This window comes from Alligator mississippiensis, chromosome 2, assembly GCF_030867095.1.
Source record: "Alligator mississippiensis isolate rAllMis1 chromosome 2, rAllMis1, whole genome shotgun sequence".
NCBI classification, from domain to species: domain Eukaryota; kingdom Metazoa; phylum Chordata; order Crocodylia; family Alligatoridae; genus Alligator; species Alligator mississippiensis.
In genome coordinates, this window is record NC_081825.1 from 114,837,485 (window position 1) to 114,859,037 (window position 21,553).

Here is a 21,553-nt window from a genome sequence, read left to right on the forward strand (position 1 = left end):
AGCCTGCCTGATGCAAGGAGTAGCCACCTGTGGGTGGCCAAATGGGTTGAAGGCGGCAGGCTGCTGGAGCTGGAGCAGGAATCGCCTGGTTGCAGTTCTCCCCTGCCTGGTTGGCATCTGCTGCCTGGCACGTATCCTTATCATTTTCCCGTGTTACCTGCTGCCTGAGGCAGTGCAGCAAGGGCAAGAGGAGGAGGAACTGCTGGAGGTGCAGGGAGCTGAACAGTATCTGGGCAGCTGTAGCTGCACCGGGAGCAACCCTGCCAGGAAGCTGTGCACAGTGGCTGTCAGCAGGTGCGGGCTGCCCCGGGTGGGAGTGGGTGGGGCTTGGTTCCATGCGGAGTGCTGCAGTGGCAGTTGCGGGCTGGATCCAATCAATTGGTGGGCACCCGGATCCAGCCTGCAGGCTATATTTTTCCCACCCCTATCTTAAGGGTTACTTGAAGGGTAGGTGAGAAAAATCTTGCTTCAGGTCTGTGAACCTTGAACTTTACATTTCTTTGAAAGTGTCTGCACCTACTATATATTTTAGTGTGAAGCAAAGTGAACCTCCTGTCTTTTTTGAATGCATGCTTAAAAGATTAGCCAAAATACACTTGTAAAATATAGTGAATGTGTTTTGCATGTCACTTTTAAATGTAGTGAAATCCAGTTTTAAGGCATATGCAGAAATCCCTTTTTCATTAAAGCAGTTTCCATGCCAAGTCCTATATCTGTCCAAATCATCCCAGCTATAGGGGACTGTTCAAGGAAACAGTTTTATGAATTGTATGTTCCTCCTCCCCCTTTCTATCCACGCAAATTGTTAGACAGTTTTTGTTTTTAAACTTATTTTTTCTTTTTTTTTTTAACAAAATAATCTTGAGGTAGACATTGGTTGTAGAAAATACTTTAGCTTCAAAAGTGAAATTGCTGGAAAGTTGGAGTGACTGGAAAGTAATTCATTCTTTAAATTTCAGTTGCTACTTTTATAATGATATAAGTACCTGCTAGGTCCCTCTGGTCCTGGCTCCTGTTTTAGTTTGAGAACAATTAATACATGGAAGAATGAAATGTAGGACAAGGTGAAAGCTCTTTTTTAAAGAAGACGAACATCGTAAGTAGGGCTTTGACAGTTGATTGTGCAGAACTGCTGAGATGCTCCTGTTCCAGCTCAGTATTTACCTTCTACACCTTTTACTTTGCTCAGTTTTAGCCTTTTACTACATCTTCTTCCCTGTGGGTGCATCTATACGTGAAATATTAATGGGATGCAATAACCTCCAGAGCAGTTTGAGCCTGAGGAAACTGCTCCCAGGCGCAGCGCCTACATGTGCGCCCAGGACGGCAGCACTTTGAGCTGGGGTGCAGCAGCCCCAGGCGGGGGGTGGGTGTCAGCCCCGGACTCCGGGTGGCGGCATTGAGCAGCAGAGGGGCTAGCTGGGGCATGAGGGTGTTAGTGTGGAGCTGTGTGGCTCGTTGGCAGGCTGCCTCCACATGTTAGCTCCCTTGTGCCCTAGCCAGCCCCTGTTACTGTCTACATGTGTTTCAGCGCAATTATTTACTGCGCTGTAAGATAGTACTGTCCCCTGACAGTACTGTCTTAAGGCAAAGTTAGTTAATTTACTCTGCCCTAATACCAACGCACATGTAGACTGTGGTAGCCTGAGCAGCCCATGTGGTATTCTAGGGAGGTGCTACAGCTTAGTTCTGATGGCCCATCTAAATTACTCCACTAATGCCTCCAACCCCTGAAGCAGTCCAGGAGAAGGAAGGCACACAAGCAGCCTAAAGCTAACATAGACTTCTTTTCCCACTGGCCTGAGTTTTGTGATGCATCTTTTACAAAGAGCAAAATTGTGCTCTTCCTTTTATTTCTGTTGCAGATTTCCTGTGACGTTAAACAAGCTGATAAACTTCGCTCTAAGTTTTCTATCTACAGGTTTCCCTTCATTTATGCGATGCACGCATTCCCGGAGAACGGTGCAGAAATTTAATTTGCATAAAGCAAACCCATTTTATAATGTAACAAATAAGAATAGGTTCCCATGGTAGGGAGGGAGTGAGGCTGGGACTAGGGAAGGAGCACGGGGAGGGGTACCGCTCCTGGGGCTGCTGCAAGAAGCAAAGCAGAGGGAACTGTCAGTGGGGAGGGGGAACCTCTTGCTACTTCACACCCCCCAGGAGGGTTGTGGGCTGGGGAGCTGTACTGGACTCTTCCCAGGGGGCACGTGCCCCCAAATCTGCATGGGACAACAGCAGGCTGCTGCTGCTGGCTGGGGCCAGTGGTGGCACTGCACTCTTCCCAGTGCTCAGTGCAGGCCGCATCAGGTGCCAGGAACAGCCCCTTCCCGCTGTGGAAGGAGATTGTGAAAGATGGGAAGAGATGGAAGGCTGTAGTTAAGGTGGTAATAGACCCTCAATACCTGTGAAATGAAAGAAGGGTAAAGATTTCAATTAATGCTACGTATAAGATTTTGGAAGCATGGAGAGGGATGGAGGGGGGGAGTAGAAAGAGAGAGAGAAAATACATAGGTTAAACTCAGCAAAGTTCAGATGTAGTACAGCTACCCGAACTGTATCAGAATCAATAAAACTTACATAACTATGCCATTTTTAGAAATTGCATTTATACTGAAACTGTGTGTATAGACTTCCAATAGTCTAATAATAGTACAAAACACCTGCAGGGTACTCAAACTTCAGAAAGGCCTCTGGCCATTTGTCAGTCCTTTCCAGGGCTTTCAGTGCTGTAAGAAAAGTAGCCTACCTTTCTATTGATAGCAGGTAATTCAAACACATACTTCTGTAGTACCTTCTATCTCATGATCCAAGAGCACTTTACAGACACCAGTGAAGAAAGGCTCAAGAACACCCCAGAAGGCAGGTAAATATCCTGTCACTATACAGGTTGTCCTCTATTTATATGGGTTCTGTATATGTGGATTTGCTCTAAAACAATAAGCATTTTTAAACCCGTGATTCATTTTATGCAAGGTAAATTCGCTCTTATGCAATTTGCACCCCCTCACCCAAGCAGGTAAGTCTGTGGGGGGGAGGGGAAAGGGTCGTGGGGCCAGGGCCCCACTCACTCCAGCCCCTGCTCACTTGTCTGCACTCACCCCAGCCGCTGCTGCAGCGGAGCCAGGAGCAGCCAACACCAGCTGCCTTTACCATGGCATGGCACAGCCCAGGAGTTGGGGTGAGTGGGGACAGGCGGAGCCCAGGCACGGTGGGACATGATGATGCACCCCAGCAGCTGCAGGCAGCTGATGCTGGCTGCTCCTAGGGCTGCTGGGTGCACAGGTCGCAGCACTCATCCCAGCCGCCGCAACAGCGGCCCTGGGAGCGGCCGATGCCAGCTGCCTGCACCACAGCATGGCACAGCCCAGGAGCTGGGGTGAATGGGAACAGGTGGAGTCCAGGCGCAAGGGGAGAGGCAGAGCACGGTGCAGCCCAGTGGCTGCAGGCAGCTGGTGCCAGCCACTCCTGGGGCTGCTGCAGGAAGCAAAGCAGAGGGAACTGTCAGTAGGTGAAGGGGGGCACCTTTTGCTGCTCTGCACCCCCTGGGAGGACTGCGGGCTGGGGGGCTGTACCGGGTTCTTCTTGGGGGGGCGCATACCCCCAGATCTGAGCATGTGATGACAGCAGGTTGCTGCTTTTGGCTAGGGCTGGCCTTGTCACATCTTTGCCTATCCTTTCCAGATCAGAGTTTATGTTGTTTTCCCCTTTATAACATTGCTTTACCTCAGCTGGATATTCTCCAGCTTGATTTCCAAAATCTGCCCCACACGCTTTCTCTGTCAGTTCTTGCAACATACCCTGCACATTTTATTCATTATGCTCCTATCTTGCTCAAGATATCAGGTCTTTTGGTAAAGGCCCATAAGTTCTTGATTATGTCATGTCCTCCATACTCTGTCTTCCTGTAATGCACCAAGTATTGTCCTTAATGGTTTGCTTTCAAATAGTTGCAGCCTTTTTCCATTTGCCTTTGTCAATGTCCAGGATTCACACTTAAATAAAAGGATAGGTAGAACAATTGTACTATAAAGCTGGACTTCTGGGCTTGAGATTTTCCTTGATGCCACAATTTTATCCAGGCTCAACAGGCGTATATTAGCACTGTAAATTCTTGCCTTGATTTCTTCAGTTATTTGATTGAACTAAAGAAAAATGTTTTCACTTTTGTTCTCACAATTCTTTCTCCACAACAGGCCGCCAAGGTTAATGGGAGAAGGCTTTGTGGTAATGCAGTCCAATGATGTTGACATCTATTATTACATGGATGAACCAGGTATTTTTTATTAAATAGTCATTCCATTTATGTAGTTTGTGTATAATATACCAGAACTTACTATACCGTTGGTATCAAATGCTTTTCTGTAGTTTTTGTGAAATGCTGAAAGGTAGTTTTTGTTTGTCTGTTTGCTCATTCATTCATTCATTCAACTTCCAAGTAGCAAGGATTAGAGAACTTTTGAACCAGTTATGAAGGGGAGAATGAGAATGAGACATTCCTGCTCAAATTAAATTTTCCCATTGTATTCATGCAAAAGAAGAGGCAGACAGTTGCAGGTGAAATGCATAGAAAGAGCAGTGGTTTATATTTTGAGTGGAGATAAGGTTTTGAATACTTTTATGTCTGTCCTGCTTCATAATGGATATTATCATGGTTTAGATCAGTGGTTCTCAAACTTGTTACACTCTATTGAGGCACCTCTCATTAGACCCAAGGTACCCCTCAGAAGATGCCAACTAAACTTTCACTCAGTTTTTGACTATAGAAAAAAATAGAGCAATTTTGTTGCAAAGAAGTCAGACCGCAGCAGGTCAAAATGTTTTTGACACTATGGATTCATATTTGAAATCTTTGGGTTTATTATGTGAATCATGTTTGCATGCCTAACAGTGTTAACTAACATTGCATAGTATCCTGTGGCACCCGTCACAAGATCTTAAGGTACCCCAGGATACTGCAGCACTCTTGCTGATGATCACTGCTCTAGGTAGTATGCAGGGTATAATAGATGGATTTGGTGAAGTCAGTTTTCTTGCTATAGTGAGGTATGGATGTTGTAATTCAAGATATATTCTTTTGTGGAGGAGTAGACTTACTAGGTGTAGTTTGCCAAAACATTTCTGAAAAATCACGTCATCCATACCCAGGTACTAGATTGTTGGCAAAGTCTTCTGTATTTTCATTATATTTAAATTGGAATGTTTAGGCGTTGTGCATTTCCCTTTCTACTTTGAAGGAATTGCATTATTTGCATTGTTTTTTATTTTACTAGATTTTTTTTCTGTCTATAAAATTTCTTCCTTTCAATGCATTGAAGGCTTCTGGTAGAGTATATATTTAGCAATACTTTAATGAGTCAAAAATAACTTTTTCTGTTTTCCCTCTCCTATTGTTAGAACAAAAGAAAACAGTAACTTCCAAACAGAATTTTTTTGCTCTGTTTATACAGGAATTGTGACCGTGTTGGAGTGGGGGAGAAAAGGATATACTGGTAGAGGCTGTGAAGCAAGGTTTTTTTTTCTTGCTTTGTTTTGTTTTAAATAAAAAATGTGTATTATGAAGGCAATAAGTTGACCTAAGTCCCCTTCCCCTGTGTGTTTAGCTTCCTTTTAAGAAGTCATGGTAGTACATGGACTCCTCATCCTTTGAGTCCCTTCCTTTGAGTTCTTCCCTGTGTAGCTTTGGATTCTTTTTTTTAATATTGTGAGGTATCCTGGGTTACTTGTCAGTTGTTGATGGAGCCTCTGTTAAGACTGGCATCTTGGTCCACATAGTAGCAAGCACATTTTGGGGGCAACCCCAGAATTTTTTGGTTGCTTTTGGTAGGACTATTGCATTTTCTTCCCTTTAATCCTGCATTAGGACACATTCCTTTTGCCACCTCAGCTTCTGCATCTCCCCTGCAAAGTCTGATAGCCCTCTATTTTTCTGGGTATTTCATAGTTGTGTGCGCACTGCTCCTACTTCTCCCCAATCAGATGCGAGTGAAGAGTTCTTGGATTTCATTCCTGAACCAGACAGCAGCTTGAAGCTTTGCATGAAATAGTGTCTGCTTACAAAGCTGGGCAAGCAGGAAGAGGCATGTTGAAAATATACTGGGGGTTTAGAGCCCAGAAGTGCTCACTTTTCATCGGTGTAGTATATGGGCACTAGTGGTAAAAAATTGAGCCCCAGCTGTCACTGCATCAGGGACCTTGGCACCGAGAAATGATTTATGGAGAACTGTTTGTACTAATACAGATAATGGCTTGTCTGCACAGACTTGGATGGGTGAAAGTGTGTCAGTAAACGACTTAATTTTCTCTCTGGGCAGCATAATTTGACTGGCCAAAGGTTAGGCTTTTGCCAGAAGAACTCAAACACCTGTGAAAGCATGCAAACATATACAGAGAAAAAGCAAGTCTTACCGAAAAAAGTTTATAGTTTAAACCTGACACTGACTTAATTGGAACAGTGGGAGACTGTCACTTTAGAAAATCCCAAGGACCTTTATTTTTAGTGATATCTTGGCTCTTCCTCTCATTTTTATTCAGTTGTGTGATGGCTAATATACTACAGTGATTTTGAGTAAAACATATCTGCATAATTTAATTGTGTTGTACTTGGTATATGTTCTTTGTGTGAATTAGAAGCTGGTTCCCTTGATAATTTGTTTGTTGTATTATGTTAATACAGGACTTGTACCAGAGGAAGCAGAGGAAAGTAATGATGGAGAAACAAGCAATGAAGATAGCAAATTGCAAGACCTGCCTCCATGTTGGGGGTTAGATATTGTCTGTGGGAAGGGAACAGATTTCAACTATGGACCTTGGGCTGACAGGCAGAGGTATTGTGTTGAATTGTATCTTCAGTCTTTAATCTTGAGTATTTCTTACTGTTTGGAAACAATACTTGACTCTATTGAAACTGTTCTGACTGCTAATGTATGTGTGGTAAGTGACTTAATTTTGCAATTATTATCTGTTTAGTAAATAGCATTCTACCAGTTATTTAGAGCTTATGTGGTAAGCTTGGTGTTGGCTGCTGGCAGGACTTTGAGCATACAAAGAGGTAATGGAGAATTAAATTAAAAAAAAATAGCTCTATTTTGTTAGGAAAAAATCTATATATAGAGTGTGAGTGTCTACATACACTTAAATTTATGTTACAGAATAGGTTTAGACTAGACATCCAAAGGCACTACTTCACAGTCAGGGTGGCTAGGATCTGGAACCAACTTCCAAGGGAAGTGGTGATGGCTCCTACCCTGGGGGTCTTTAAGAGGAGGCTTGACATCTACCTGGCTGGGGTCATTTGAGCCCGGTTTTCTCTCCTGCCCAGGCCAGGGGGTCAGACTTGATGATCTGCAAGGTCCCTTCCAATCCTACTTCTGTGAATCTATGATGTTTATAAGCTTTTCAAATGTTATGTTGCTTCTGGGTGGGTGAGTTGCTCTGTTGCAGCCAGTGGCATACGGTGGGTCTCCAGTGCACAATGCTTGCATTTGCACCCCCCCTCCACCCCTGAAGATGATCCAAGCAGGCTGCAGAGCCCACTCTGCCATCCCACAGCACTTCCGTGAGGAAATTAACAGCATAGCACACTGGACATGGGGGGAAGGGTGGCGGCCAGAACAGCTAAAGAAACTTACAACCCACCAGGCAAAGGGACAGGTGAACTACACAAGAAACACTGTAGGCACTGCAGCCTCTCTGCCCAGCTCTTTGGGGCCTGGCCAGTGCCCCTGCCCTTAGCTGATGCCTGGAGGCCATTGCCCCAACCGTCCTCCCCATTGGTACTCCAGTGGTTGCAGCCACCGCTATTGATTATGTCTGTCGCTTTCATGATTTCCCTATGCAAGGGTATGCTACAGCTGTTCAACAAGGCCTATATGTTGCCTCATCTTGTTGATTCATTATTGCCTACTTACAGCTGTGAGCTGAAGAAGACTTGGTTATTCAGTAGGTTTCACTTAATCAAACGTACCTTTAGAATGGCCTGAAGCACTTTCTTGGGCAACTGTGCTTCCCTGTCTTCATGCTTCATTTCACTGTTACACAAATGCCCAAGCAGGTTCTATTCTGTGCCTGGGCCATCGTGACTGAACTTTCATTATTAATGCCACACCAATGTACCTACTGCAGGATCTTACTATGAAATAATGCTGAAATAATTTTACTTCCTATGTGTGTTAAAGAATCCTATGTTAATTAAACTTTTTGGCCACCATTTATTCTGCAGTGAAATTACTGCAATTAACTAGTTCAGGCAGAATGTCCATAATTATTAGGAGTTGTAACCATGTTGTAGGTTGTAACCATGTTGGTCTAATGACATAGGCAGACAAGGTTCTTTGGGTAAAACTGATACCTTTTGTTAGACGCATTCCATTGAGGAAGAGCACACACAAACTGCAGATGCTTCCTTATCCTGTTGAAGGGTATTTATACCCAGAAGCTTGCTAAAAAGAATTTTTTCCAACTATCTGAATTGGTCTAATAAAAGATAGCAAATTTACCCCCAAACCCTTGTCTTCCATAATTATTAGTTCTGATTTGACCAAGGATAGTGTCCTGCAGTACTGTGAAAAGAATTTTTTTTATGTCTAGCACAGTGATCTGCTAGGAATGTGAAGCTAGTGAATCTCACATATTTTAATACTATCAAGAAAGTCTGCTCTGTGATAGACTTTAGTGTACTTCTTGTATTTTATTTGCTCCATGATGACAGCATGATTGTTAGGGTGAGCACATGCACTTACCAAGTGAAGGACTAGAAGTAGTGGTTGTTATCTAGAAGCATTTATGGCTTGGTTTTAATTTCTTCATTTCTGTAAAAAGTGGTTTTAAAAAAATTCTAGGTGATGTAAAGAGCACAAGTCTTATAGTCCATGGGATTTATGCTCCTAGTTTGTGCTTTAGAAAATTTCCCTCTTTAATAGCTATATTCTTTTTGTATGAGCTCTGGCATTTTTCTGTTTTTCAAACAAAACCTGCATATGGTAATTTTCGAAGATCAGTTTTGTTTCTTGTCTAAGGCAGCAGTCATTCTTGACTGAATTGAAAAGGAGCATTTTCATGTAAATATTTTCTCATCTTCATTTTTTCCCCCAAGGGAGTAACTCTCACAGAATCACAGATTTTAAAAACCTTATGTGGAACTTGACCTCTGTTCACTGATTGACTTTTTACTTAAGCCACACATTTGGCTGTCCATACTTCATTAATCTTGGTTTTGTTTCTTGTGGCTATAGACTCTGTTCAAAATATTGCAGAAATTTGGACTTCATGATCCCATTCCCACATGCAATACATTCATAGATAGCGTGGATCTCTCTTTTTCTGGGCTTCATGCCAAATATTTATATACAAACAGAATGTACTCTTGACATCTTTTTCATCCTGATTCCATAAATGAGGTGATGACTTTATTTCTACAGTACATTATGAATTGGTAGGAAACTAATTTGTTTGTGTTCTAGAAGTATGTTTTTTTTCCCCCTGGTCCTTTCCTCGTAATCTGGCCTTTTACGAGTACCGATCAAAAAGTTGATTTTCTGGGAGTTTCAGCAGCTCATATTTGGGAGCTTGATTTCATAAATGAAGATTCTGCTGATGGGTCTTGAAGATTTAATGTTTTGTAACAAATATTCTCTGCCTTGTTTTCACCTATTTGCTAACTGCTCAAGGACCCTTCCAGTAAGGTGGAGTGGTAGGAAAGACATTTTTAATTGAGTAAAATGTTCTCTTTCCCAGTATGCAAACAGATTTTCTCCTTTTTTTTTAGGGATTGCTTGTGGAAATTTTTCTTCCCACCAGATTATCAAATTATGAAAGTCTCAGAAATAGCTCAGCCTGGGAAACCAAGGCAGATCCTTGCCTTTGAGCTACGAATGAATATCATTGCAGATGCCACCATTGACTTGCTTTTTACAAAAAACAGGGTAAATAATGAAAAATTGCCTAGAAAGAAATTGGTTCAAGACTCCTGTGGAACGTTGTCTGGCATGTTTTATTTGTGCATGTTCTTGTTTGTATCTCCTGAATTCTATATGGAATTATGAAAGTTTAAAAAGTCCAGAGGATATACAATCTCCCTTTCAACCAAATAATATATTGCAATATATTGCATTTCAGTGTTACTTTATTTTCAGGTTCCTTGTAAACATTAAGGAACATGTAACATACCTAGGATATTCCTCTGTAGGGAAGGTGTAACTATATAAATGTTATGTCATGAAGCTTCTTGTAGTCTTACATTAGGTGGGGGCTGCCCATAAAGGAGAGGGGTTTCCTCAAAACTGAAAGAATTAGGCCCTGGACAGGCATAATAGTTGTAGTGCTATGTGGTCAAGCAAACAGATATATATGCTCCCTGTAGTGTTACAAAATGGCAGAAGCACGACAGAAATGTTATGGGATGAAATAGCAACTTCTCTGTAGCGCTGCATTTTGTAGCACTACAGGTTACACCTATGAATTAATTATAGGTCTGTTCATCCCACAGTGCTCTGCTCTTCTCCCTTACTGCACCTCCAAGGTGGGGAGGGAGAGTGGGATGGGTAGTTCATGAGCTCTGCCTGGGTGCTCAGCTGTCATCAGGGCTGAAGAGCAGGAATCCTTGTAATACTCAGGTCAGCATAAGCTTACTAACACCTCCCCTCCCCTTATTGAAAAGTGGGGGGAAGTGGAGTCATGGGGCTGAGCAACCCTCCACTGAAGCCCCTAGCTGGAGAGCATGCTATTGTATGGTGTCCTGGTGATTTTATAGTGCTCCAGCTGGGGGGCTTGGCCGGGGGCCTTAGGTTTGTTTTAGTAAGGGAGAAGAGCTGTAGCAGTACATTTTTGTAGCCCTTTGAGTAGCATGGTACTTGTAGAGCTGCAGGTGTTACGTCCTTCCAGGGCCTTAGAATTTAAAGCTGATGCAGGGTGGCAGTGTTACCTACCTTCCAGTGTGTATAAACTGAATCCTGCTCAACACTTCCTATAACCGAGAAGGTGAAAGCTAGAAAGGCAACCCCACTCTTCAGCTCCTCTGTTCATTAGGCCAGGATGATCTTGTGCAGCCTACTCATTATCCTAAATCAATACTTGTCAAGCCTCAGAAATGGTAAATGTATGCCATTAATTTCATTGTATGTACATAGTTCATTAACTTTTAATACACTTTTAAGGCAAGGAGGACTGTAGTTAGCTAGTTTGTTCTCTTCAATCCTATTTAAACATGAATAATGATTTAAAGGAGCATGACATGCACTGGGAGATGAGAATAAAAAATAATATATATTTTTTTCTTTCCTATGGGTAGGAAACTAATGCTGTGCATGTAAATGTTGGAGCAGGCTCATATTTGGAAATAAATATTCCCACGACAGTAGGTGAAAATGGTAAGTTGATAAGGCTAAGATTTAATTTGCATTCTGAAGACAAGTGTAAAGAAAAGCATTAATCCGTGTGATTGAGGGTAGACTAAGATAACTTTTCCCCTTATGGCTATAGACAGACCTACATTTCCAGGTAAAGGAACAGTAAGAATTTGTTCACATAGTTTTTGCCTTTCATTACAGAATCTCAAACACTTTACAGGTTTAAATCTTGCAAAGTCCTTGCTGATATTGCAGTAACTGAGCCTATGTACTCAAAGCAAGCCTTTTAATTTAATTTAATTTCATTTTATTTTATTTATATTTTAGCATATTACATAACTTCTATCAATACAAAAAAGGAAGGAACATTTTTCAATTTAATTAACATAACAGGTTGTTTCTAGAATATCTTTAATCTAATTAAAAAAAACAATTAATGGAATATCAGCCTAATCAGAGATGTCCAAGAAAGTCAGACTAGTTACAAAATTGGAGCTATAGAGATTTTTTTTGTGTGTGATTGAGTTACCCTGTGGGCCAATGTTGAAGCCGTGCAGTAAATTGTTTAATGTTCTCCTGGCTTGTTTTAGTAGATGGGGCTTGTTTAACTTTCACCATTTAATGTTGATAGGAGGGGTTCTCAAAAGAGGGGCATCAAGCATTAGGATGTAGGGTTTTCCTCCAGGGCCATGCAAACAATTAATAAGCTCCAAGAAGTAATTTTAAGTTGATAGTTATGTGACATTTGATGTCTGTTTCTGAGTTAGAATTTACTTCTTAAACCTCAGAAAATGGTGAGAGTTCAGAAAGAGTTAGGGCCAGTGTCATCTTTGGAGGAGAGAGCCAGGGACCTGGTTCTGTCTGTCGAAATGGTTAGTAAGGAAACATTTTTAGATACATTATCATGTGATTATTAAGCTCTTATGATTTTGAGGGGTTGCTTGCTCTCAAACTACTTCTCACTTAGCTGTATTATATAATACAGCTAACTTTCAAATGGTGGTACTTTTGTAGCAGAGAGATGCTTTATAGTCGGTTGTATAACTCCCATTTTTGTTATGATCACAGTTCTTTCTGTGTACTTTTAAACATACTATAGCTCCCATCCCTCCACTTTGTAGTTCTATCATCTTTTGATGCCTAAAGATATTTTTAGGTACTCGGTATTAAATAATTTGAATAGGTAACTTTTTTTTTAATAGGAAAAATGTTTATCTATTTGCATAGTATTGTTTGTTTCTTTATATGTAAGAATATGCATATTTCTCAAAGGTGCTGATTTAATGTACAACATCTTAAGCAGTGAAACGTCAAATAATCATGTTGTAATTCCTGATCAGAGGCTCAGAATTGGACTGTAATCTCTTCTCTTGCGATATGCTAATTCAAAACTTCAGGGTTGTGCATTTAGGGGTGGATTCCAAAAGAACAGGACTATAAAATATAACATCCTTATTTTTTCAAGACCTCTATTAAGTAGACAAATGCTTTTATCTCCATTTTACTAAAGGATAATTGAGTGACAGGTCTGTGACTTACCCAGAGGTGTAACTTTAAACCCACGTACCCTGAGCCAGCCATACAGCTGTAGTGCAAGTTGTGGTGCAAAAAACATCTTACCTTTCCAGACCATACTGTCTTTTTGTCATCTTAAGCCTTTGTTATCTGGCTGATAAACGACTGAACTGAAGTGTCATAGTATTAATTGCCTTCTTGATCTATTTTGTTGTTATTGCTAGGTTACTGAGGTGGCTTGTGAAGTTTGTTAAAATAATTTGTATTTGTTTTGTTTGTTAATTTTTGTTTTAATTTTCTTGTTAAAATTTTGTGCAACTGTTGCTTCTTTACAGTAATTCAAAACAATTTTATAACAGGACATGCCATCATATTACTTGTTTTCTCTGTTTGCTAGGTTACTCCCCTACAATTAAAGGACAGCTTTTACATGTTGATGCTACTAGCAGTATGCAGTACCGGACTCTCTTAGAAGCAGAAATGTTAGCTGTAAGTATAGAGCAGTGGTTCTCAACCTTTTCAGGGTCAAGACACCTCACTACCACTTTTTTGAATGTGGCGATACCCTTGGCACCCCAGAGGAATCTGTTGGTGCTGCCCTGGTTACTTGAGTGCTGCTTAGCTGGTTTCTGCTGCTGGGAAAGGCTGTGCAACGGTGGTAAGACTGCATATGCTGCAGAGCCAGTCTAGGTAGGTCTGTGCCATGTGCATACTCTCTTTCTGTATTAGGGCTCTGATCAGCCTAAAGCAGGCAGGAACTGATTTGTGCTCTGCAGCTCTTTCTAGTCTGGCACCCCCAATGCTCTTCTCAGAAACACAAGTAGATGGAACAATTTTACCTGCTTCTGTTTCAGGCAGGAATGTTGGGGTGGGGGGAAGGATCAGAAAGAGCTGCATGATGCAAGGCAGCTTTTTGGCCTGCTTCAGGCTGATTAGACAGCCATAATGTAGGGGGAGCACACTGGGCAGTTTTATATGGTGACTGCCACTGCATCACCTCTTTGGGGGCCCCATGGCACTCCAGTTGAGAAGCACTGGTATAGGGTATTAAGCACAAGGCTGCACACCGTAGTTTAACGTACAGCATATATATCAGTTGCATAAAAATGCTCTTCAAATATGCACGATAGTGCAGTGCATGAAGAAACGTATGTAGTTTATAATTCTGCAAAAACTCTCACACTTTAAGTCCATTGAAATCAGTGGATGCACTTGTGTAAAGGTATGCAGCAATTTGTTTTGCAGGATTTGGGCCCAATATGAGTTTGCATTCATAACTAATTTGTTCACAGATTCTTCCCTGTTCTCAGCAAAGTTTTAATAGTAGAGTGCTGTAATGAGGTCTGCTTTTGCTGAGATGCAATTATCTTAGAAGAATATACTACACAGCATTTTTAGTAGACTGAGAGACATTTAAGTCTGCACAAAACTGTGTAATTTAAAATGGATTTTCCAGTTGTTAAATTCTACTAAAATCCATATGCTATAGTTTACCCTTCTTTCCTCATTAGTATGAATGACTTTTAACAGGAGAGAGAGAGCCATTTAACAGCCCAGCTCAGAACAGTATATAAATACATTAGTTGAAAAAGTTGCATGTATTTGGAGGATGTCATGGTTTGTCTACCTGGCAGAAAACTTGCTTACTGTACAAAATTCCCCGTAGAAGTTCCCGAACAAATAAATAAGGTGACAGTTGACCTTCAGCCACATTATGAGGGGAGGGGGAAAGACAGAGAGAATGTAAATTTATGAGGAAACTGGGTGGCCTTCTGTTCACCCCAGCAGGAAAAGTGATTTTAATTATTCACCAAAGTACGTTTGTTCTTTCATCTCAGCAGCGTTCACACATTGCCATGTTTTAAGAAACTGATGCTTTAGTGTCTTGTTCACAGTTTCAGATCAATGCCAGCTACCCACGGATATGGAACATGCCACAGACATGGCAATGTGAACTTGAAGTTTACAAAGCAACATATCACTTTATTTTTGCTCAAAAAAGCTTCTTTACAGGTAACTGTCATACTTCATTAGTGTCTAAATATTTAGCTTTTGGAATATGTATGTTTGGCAAATATTTTATTGATATTTTTCAAGCCTGTTGGAGGGGGATGTAATGTTGTTTAACAAATGCAGGTGGCCTAGGATTATCAATTATGCATAAATGTATGGACACTGCATAAAATAACCTGGGTAAAAACACCTGTCTATGAAGTTTGTTTAAAAAAAAAAAAAAAAAAAGAAGTTACCCAGAAGCACATGAAGCCATGCGAGCTTGATTTGAAGCTGTGTTGGGAAAGAAGCTGGAGGCAATGTTGAACCACAGAGCACAGTGTCACAACCCAAAGTTGTGGTTTTTGTTTGTGTGTGCTTCGGCACCGCTAAATTATTGTTCCCGCCTAAATTGTAGCTTTCTTTGCACGGTAGAGTTCTCTGCTGCGGGAGAGAACTCTGGTGCAGCGGGGGATTTCCTGCCGTTTTGCAGCTTCTTTGCAGGGTGCGTTTCTTTTGCATACTAGTGATGCACGTTGCAAAGGAGTTCCTGCCATTTGTATTTGGATTCGTGCCACATTATTGGCCGATTCTAAATGTAGGTACACGTGGCAGCTAGCTATTGGCTTGCTAGCTGTACAAAAGGCTTGAGTGGTTTCCGCCCAAGTTGGAGGACTCCACGAACACCAGGAGGAGGAGACTTCACGCTGTGTGAAGATCTCTAAGCGCTGCGGATCCTTACGGACCCAACGCTTTTCTCAAGCAGGCAATAGAGGCTTAACAATCGGACCCACGGAGCTTTAACTACTCCGGAGGGGAAACAAAAGAACGAATCGCCTCTAGCCTCTCCCCATCGCCAATCGCAATCCAAGACGTATCCCTTTCCTGTAAACCCAATTTTTGAACCCACGGAGCCTAAACAACTCTGGGGGACCAGGGAACTGAACTGAACCTGCGGAGCCTAAACAACTCCGTGGGAAAGAATTGCTGAACCCGCGGAGCCTAAACAACTCCGTGGAAAAGAATTTGTCGTAGTCCTCCAGCAAGGATTTAAGCGGAGCTGCACCTGGAAAACTGTCCAGCCTACACCACTACCATCTTTGGGTGTAAGTAAATAATCTTTTCAATCAACCACTATGCGTTTGTGACTAATTCTAGCTCGCCACCGGTTTTCTCCGACCCCGCATGCCCGGGCTGCTGGCCACAGCCTGCGTGCGCAAAGATGGGCCGTGGATCGCCCCTCCCGACTCGCACTTGGCAGCGGGATCGGGGCCCGGCCCGCACACACAGCAGCAACACCTGGTGTCTGAGTGGGGTTGTAGCGCCCTGAAGAAAGCTCTTATCCCGGCTTTGTGGTTCATGGGACTCTAGCTCCTTCCTCAACCTCCAGCCATATGCTGATGCTGGTGCTGATGCATCAACCTATCTGCCTCTACTGCTGAGGGGAGGCAGTTAGACGGACAGTCCTCCTTTGGGGGTGTATCGTGGGATCGAGGGAGTGGGGCTTGTGGGGGTAAATCTGTGTAGGGAGGCAGAAAGGTGAAGGTGGTTAGGGGGATGTGGGAGTGAGTAGGGGACCCCTTGGAATGGGGAAACGGAATGTAAAACCATTGTTGCAGTCAAGCAGGGTTGCCAACCCAAGATGATTTATTTATTTTAAACTAATAATCTGCAAACCTCTTACTGACATCCAAACTTCTTTTCTGTGGTAGGTGTTTAAACCCTAAATTTGAACCTGGCTCTTGTCCAAGGTCTGGCAGAAGTATTGCATTTACATTATGTAAAAAACATGTCATAACATGTCATTTTAAAGTGTGGATATCATAGAATCATAGAAAATTCAGGTTGGAGGGATGCTTAGGAGGTCATCTAGTCCAACTATATCATCCCAACCAAGGCTGTGTCTAGCCTGGTCTTAACCTCCAGATATGAAGATTCTACAACCTATATGGATAACTTCTTCCAGTGCTTCACTATCCTCCTTGTGAGAGTTTTCCTAATATTTAACCTAAACTTCCCTTGCTGCAAATTGAGACCACTGTTCCTTGTTCTGTCAACGTTGATACCAAGTTTGTAGACTATCCGTAAAAAGTTTCTTTCTTGGGTTAGCCTGAGGTGGCCTTACCATTTACGTAGTTGCATGTCAAAAAAAGTGAATGACCTTTTGAACAAGAAATCCTAAATTTTAATTTCCATTAATTGTGTAAGTTACTTGACTAGACCCATTGAATAATTTCTTCCACAAAGAGCACAAAGCACACAGCTGTCTGGCAATTTGTTTAAAACAATTTTTGCCTGAACAGTCCTTAGAAATTATTTAAATCTCAAAGGAATTCTTCCTACCATTATATTGTCCTATATGGTTGGTGATTTTTCATATTTTAAATTATTAAAATGAGAATTCCAAGTTTTATCTTATGCATGGATTTTTTGGCTGATAATTTCAGTTGTAGGAGCTATCTGCCATATTCATCTAGCTGACTGTTATCAAAAACTATTTCCCTCACTAGGATTTTAACTGTAAGATGAAACTCAGTAAAAGAGGAAAGTATAATAGTGAATATACCTGAGAGCCATTAATTCATTTTCCAATCCTTTCTTGCTAGTTGTGTAAAACCCTGTTGACATCTGTGGGAATTTTGGCTGTATAATTGATCTCCTACTGTAATTGTTAAAACAGGTTTGGGACTGAAAAGCATTCGCCACTCCCCCTCATTGCTAAAACCATATATCATTTAATAAATTGAATAAAAATGTCAGATTAAGTAGGTTTCTGATTATTCGTCATAATAAAAATGTATTTGAGTATCTGGAAGATGTGTGTTTCTCTGTTGCTGTTGATTTAAAAGATGTCAACCTCATGTAATTGCTGCTGGTTTGGTCATGGAATAGGTGCTGTGAACTCTATCTGAAGCTTTGGGTTTGCTGTATGATCAGCATCATGCTTCCTATTTTATCCTATGTAACTATTTTTCAATTCAGTTTCCACTTATACCTTAATATGATTTCAGTCTTTTGTTATTTCTAAACAGTCATGTTTCATTTTGCTTTGTGCAAAAGAAAGCATTCATTCCACATTACTCGTCATATTAATATACAAATGAAATATTCTTTGATGACAAAAATGTACTAGCTGAGATTCTCAGCTAATGTAAATAAATATATGTTTCTTTGAAGAAATGTATTTTCTTTGAAGTTAAAGCTAAAATGATGATATCTGAGAATCTGGCCTGATTTTGCTTTTTAAAGTAATCCTGTTTTGTTTTTCATTTCTGAAATTGACCTGTAGCAGGAAACAGAAAATGTAAAGTATAATATTGTATATTCTGAAATAACGTACTGCATTTTATTGGCTTTCCCTTTCCAGAACTTCTGTGATAGCCTAGTTCATAAAAATGTTAGTGGAGAAAAATCAGTGTACAGTAAATATGTGGAAACTTTGGGCAAGAATTGCTATTGGCCATTTTTATTCCTTTTTTAAAATTTTAGGATAGACGTTTGTCTGAAAGAACAAGTATGTGGCTTAAACTTGTGAGCTGTACAGAAAGCCAAGGTTAATAAGTGAATCCAACCTAGTCAACTGAATTCAATTTTGTCTCTTTTTTTATTTTTTTTTTTTATTTTGTGTAATTTTAGACTTGATTCAAGACTGGTCCAGTGACAATGCTCCTGATATTTTCTCATTTGTTCCCTATACATGGAATTTTAAAGTAATGTTTCATCAGTTTGAAATGATTTGGGCAGGAAATCAACACAATTGGATTGACTGTTCTACCAAGCAACAAGAAAATGGTGAGACGATTTTTCTTCTTTTAAAGAAAAAACATTATTTTACGATATAAAAAATGATACTGCTTTTTGGTTGTGTAGGCAGCCAACTATGTGCATTTTCCTGGCAGTAATGTAAGGCTTTAGAAATGTTCGCCAGTGTTAAATCCCAGACATCCTGAAGTACGTGGTCTTTGTTGCATAAGAACAAATGAATGCTACTGGAGGACTTTATGCATTTACTTGGATTTTACTCTTGAGGGCTCTTGAATATCTGATGAGAGAGCAGTACAGCATTACAGTTTCTTTTACTACACCAATTAGATTTAAATTCTTTTATGGTAAACTTGCTTTTAATCTGTACTTGGAAATAGAAAATTCCAGAACAATTTTGGAAAAGTGATATTGGAATATAATGCATTGGAAACTTGTTCCTCTTTTTTATTCAAATCAAAATTAGAACTACCTTTCAAGAGCTAAGCCAATTGCAAAAGTTGTATTTTAGAACACAGAGCTTTTTGTCCAAACCTCTTGGTTCCTTATAGTTTCGTGGATGATGACTTAGAATTTCAGCACAAAAAGGGTAATGTCAAAAATCAAGTTGATTTGTGGAAAACACTTGATTTTCCACATGCTTTTAAAATGAAATTAATTAGTGTAGACTATATGATGGACCTGGTTCACATTTTTTGAGTATTTTATTAGCAAAAAGAGCTTTATATATTATAGGAAAGAGAAGAATCATGAGGCATTAGGTGTGATGTTTGCGTTTTCTCTGGTAACTTTTGTGGATTTTGAAGGAACATTTCACTGAAGTAGAATGCCTTTTTATAAACAAAACAATCATTACAATGCAGAGGGTACAAGCTTCCCAAAGAGGGGGAAGGTTTCCTGCCCAAGCACGGGGGGGCTGGACCTGATAATCTCGAGGTCTCAAGGTCCTTTCCAGCCTCTAACAGCTATGAATCTAAGGTTTTTGTTTTACCATTATCTTAATTTAAAATTAATTCTTTCCTTTATATTATGGATTCAGAAATGCCCACACATTTATCTGAAAACTTTGTTTGTTATGGGATTGTGTACTATTAAAATTAGTTTAGATCCAAAATGTAGTAGATAGGATGTTAAGTACTGGCTATAATGGAAAGGCACTTAATATAACAAGCTTCCATGTGAATTTATTTTCTCTTTTTTCATAGTTTATCTGGCAGCCTGTGGGGAAACATTAAACATTGTATTCTCTCTACCTTTCACTGACTTCATTCCAACCACATGCAATACTAGATTCTCTTTAAGGGTAAGTGTAATCTTATGTACTCTAATTATAGAAGCTGCATGGCATTTCTCAATATGTAAGAATGTTTCCTATTTATTACTTTCTGCTTTCCCTAATCCTTGTCTCAGGAACATGCACCATGTTTCCTCCTGGCTGAGAGGAGCAGTTTCTTCCATTACCTTCCCTCATGATGTAGCTACAAGGGTCCATAATGAACTCATTTCTTACCTTCTTCAACACATCCTCTTACAAGCTGTTCCAGTTTTACTGTTTTTAATCCTTTTGACAATCCTACCCCATGCCAACGAAAGAGAATCTCATAAGCTGAAAAAGGACCTTTTAGGATTGTGTAGCTCAGGGCATTTTGGAAATATTAACCCCCTGCCACTAAGCAACTAAGATATTTCACATGTGAAATTAAGATTCCATTTTGAATTTCTTTTTCTTTTCTGACCCCCTCCTATTATCTCAAGAGATCATCCTAGGGTAAAATGTTCTCATTAAAAATGTCTATGTGGCTGTTGTTTGAAAATTGGGTCTGCCACATGATACTAACTTCAGTTTATATATGGGATGTCCTGTGTTGCTTCAGTCTTCTTGCTGTTGTGGGCTGGTAGCATCATTTACAAGTAATATTTTAATAATGTCTGTTGTAAGGTCCTGTTTTCAGTTGTTCATAATTATGCTAAATTGTAATTAGTTGGATTAAGTTTTCCATACCAGGTATGTGCCTCAGGCTGAATTTTTTGGTAAAGTTTCAGACGTTTCTGAGAGTGGGATTGGGGGAAATACGTTGCTTTGCTCATGCTGGAAATTTCTCACCCTGAAAAGATTTGATACCTCTTTTTTTTTTTAATTGTAGGCACTTAAGTTTAGCTGGGAGGTTGCACTCGTCTCAGGAAAATGCCTTTTGCCGCCTTTTGAATATTTATGCTAATTTGTCAAGGAAGTAAACCTGTACAACCATGTTTCTTGCCTTTTACTGTGTGTGAATAATACATTTTTAATTTAATGATAACATGGTATTTTTTTTCTTCAGAATCATCCATGATTCAGTGCATTGGGTGGATGATGCTCTGGGAGTGTAGGAGTGTTATGCAGTAAATCAGGCAGTTGTCTATAACACTTCTGCTTTTCTAATTACAGAGGTTGACAGAGCCATAGGAATACTTCCAGGGGTTAGGGAAAAGGAAGGCACAAAGTTGAATTTGACAGTTGAATTTGATAACTATATCTCCCTCTGCCATAGTGTGATACTGTGCAAGTCATTTAAAATAAAATGTTCCAACTTGACCACTTGTTATTTGAGCATCGCTTTCTGGTTGCTTACCCAGAGCTGTTTGGGGCTGTATTTATAGATGTAGTAAATGCTGAGAAATGCAGGTGAAGTTGATTCAAGCTATGCTTTGAACATTTGCGCTTTATAAGGCTAAATACTCTGAAAAATCACATCCCAGGTACCTAACGTTTGGCATACAAAATGAATGCACACTTTTTAGGTTTTGACCACAATCTCTGCCCGAGTGTCTGAGTTGTAAAATAAGAGTTACGAGACCTAATCTCATAGGTAGGTTGTGAAAAGTAGTTTCTTGATCATAGAATCAGAAAATTAGTGTTGGAAGGGACCTCAGGAGGTCATTTAGTCCACCCCCCTGCT

General features: G+C 40.5%; 1 protein-coding gene across 11 annotated transcripts in view; it reads left to right on the plus strand.

Moving 5' to 3' along the window:
* The window catches only part of BLTP1 (bridge-like lipid transfer protein family member 1), a 248,576-nt gene that overhangs the window by 68,106 nt on the left and 158,917 nt on the right, over positions 1 to 21,553 (plus strand). For all 11 annotated transcript variants that reach the window (XM_019494555.2, XM_019494560.2, XM_019494587.2 and 8 more), the window contains exons 9-16: positions 4,197 to 4,276; positions 6,677 to 6,827; positions 9,767 to 9,923; positions 11,288 to 11,366; positions 13,258 to 13,349; positions 14,756 to 14,873; positions 18,489 to 18,644; positions 19,820 to 19,917. In XM_019494555.2, coding sequence (XP_019350100.2) covers positions 4,197 to 4,276; positions 6,677 to 6,827; positions 9,767 to 9,923; positions 11,288 to 11,366; positions 13,258 to 13,349; positions 14,756 to 14,873; positions 18,489 to 18,644; positions 19,820 to 19,917 — 931 coding nt within the window. The remainder of the gene's footprint in view (positions 1 to 4,196; positions 4,277 to 6,676; positions 6,828 to 9,766; positions 9,924 to 11,287; positions 11,367 to 13,257; positions 13,350 to 14,755; positions 14,874 to 18,488; positions 18,645 to 19,819; positions 19,918 to 21,553) is intronic.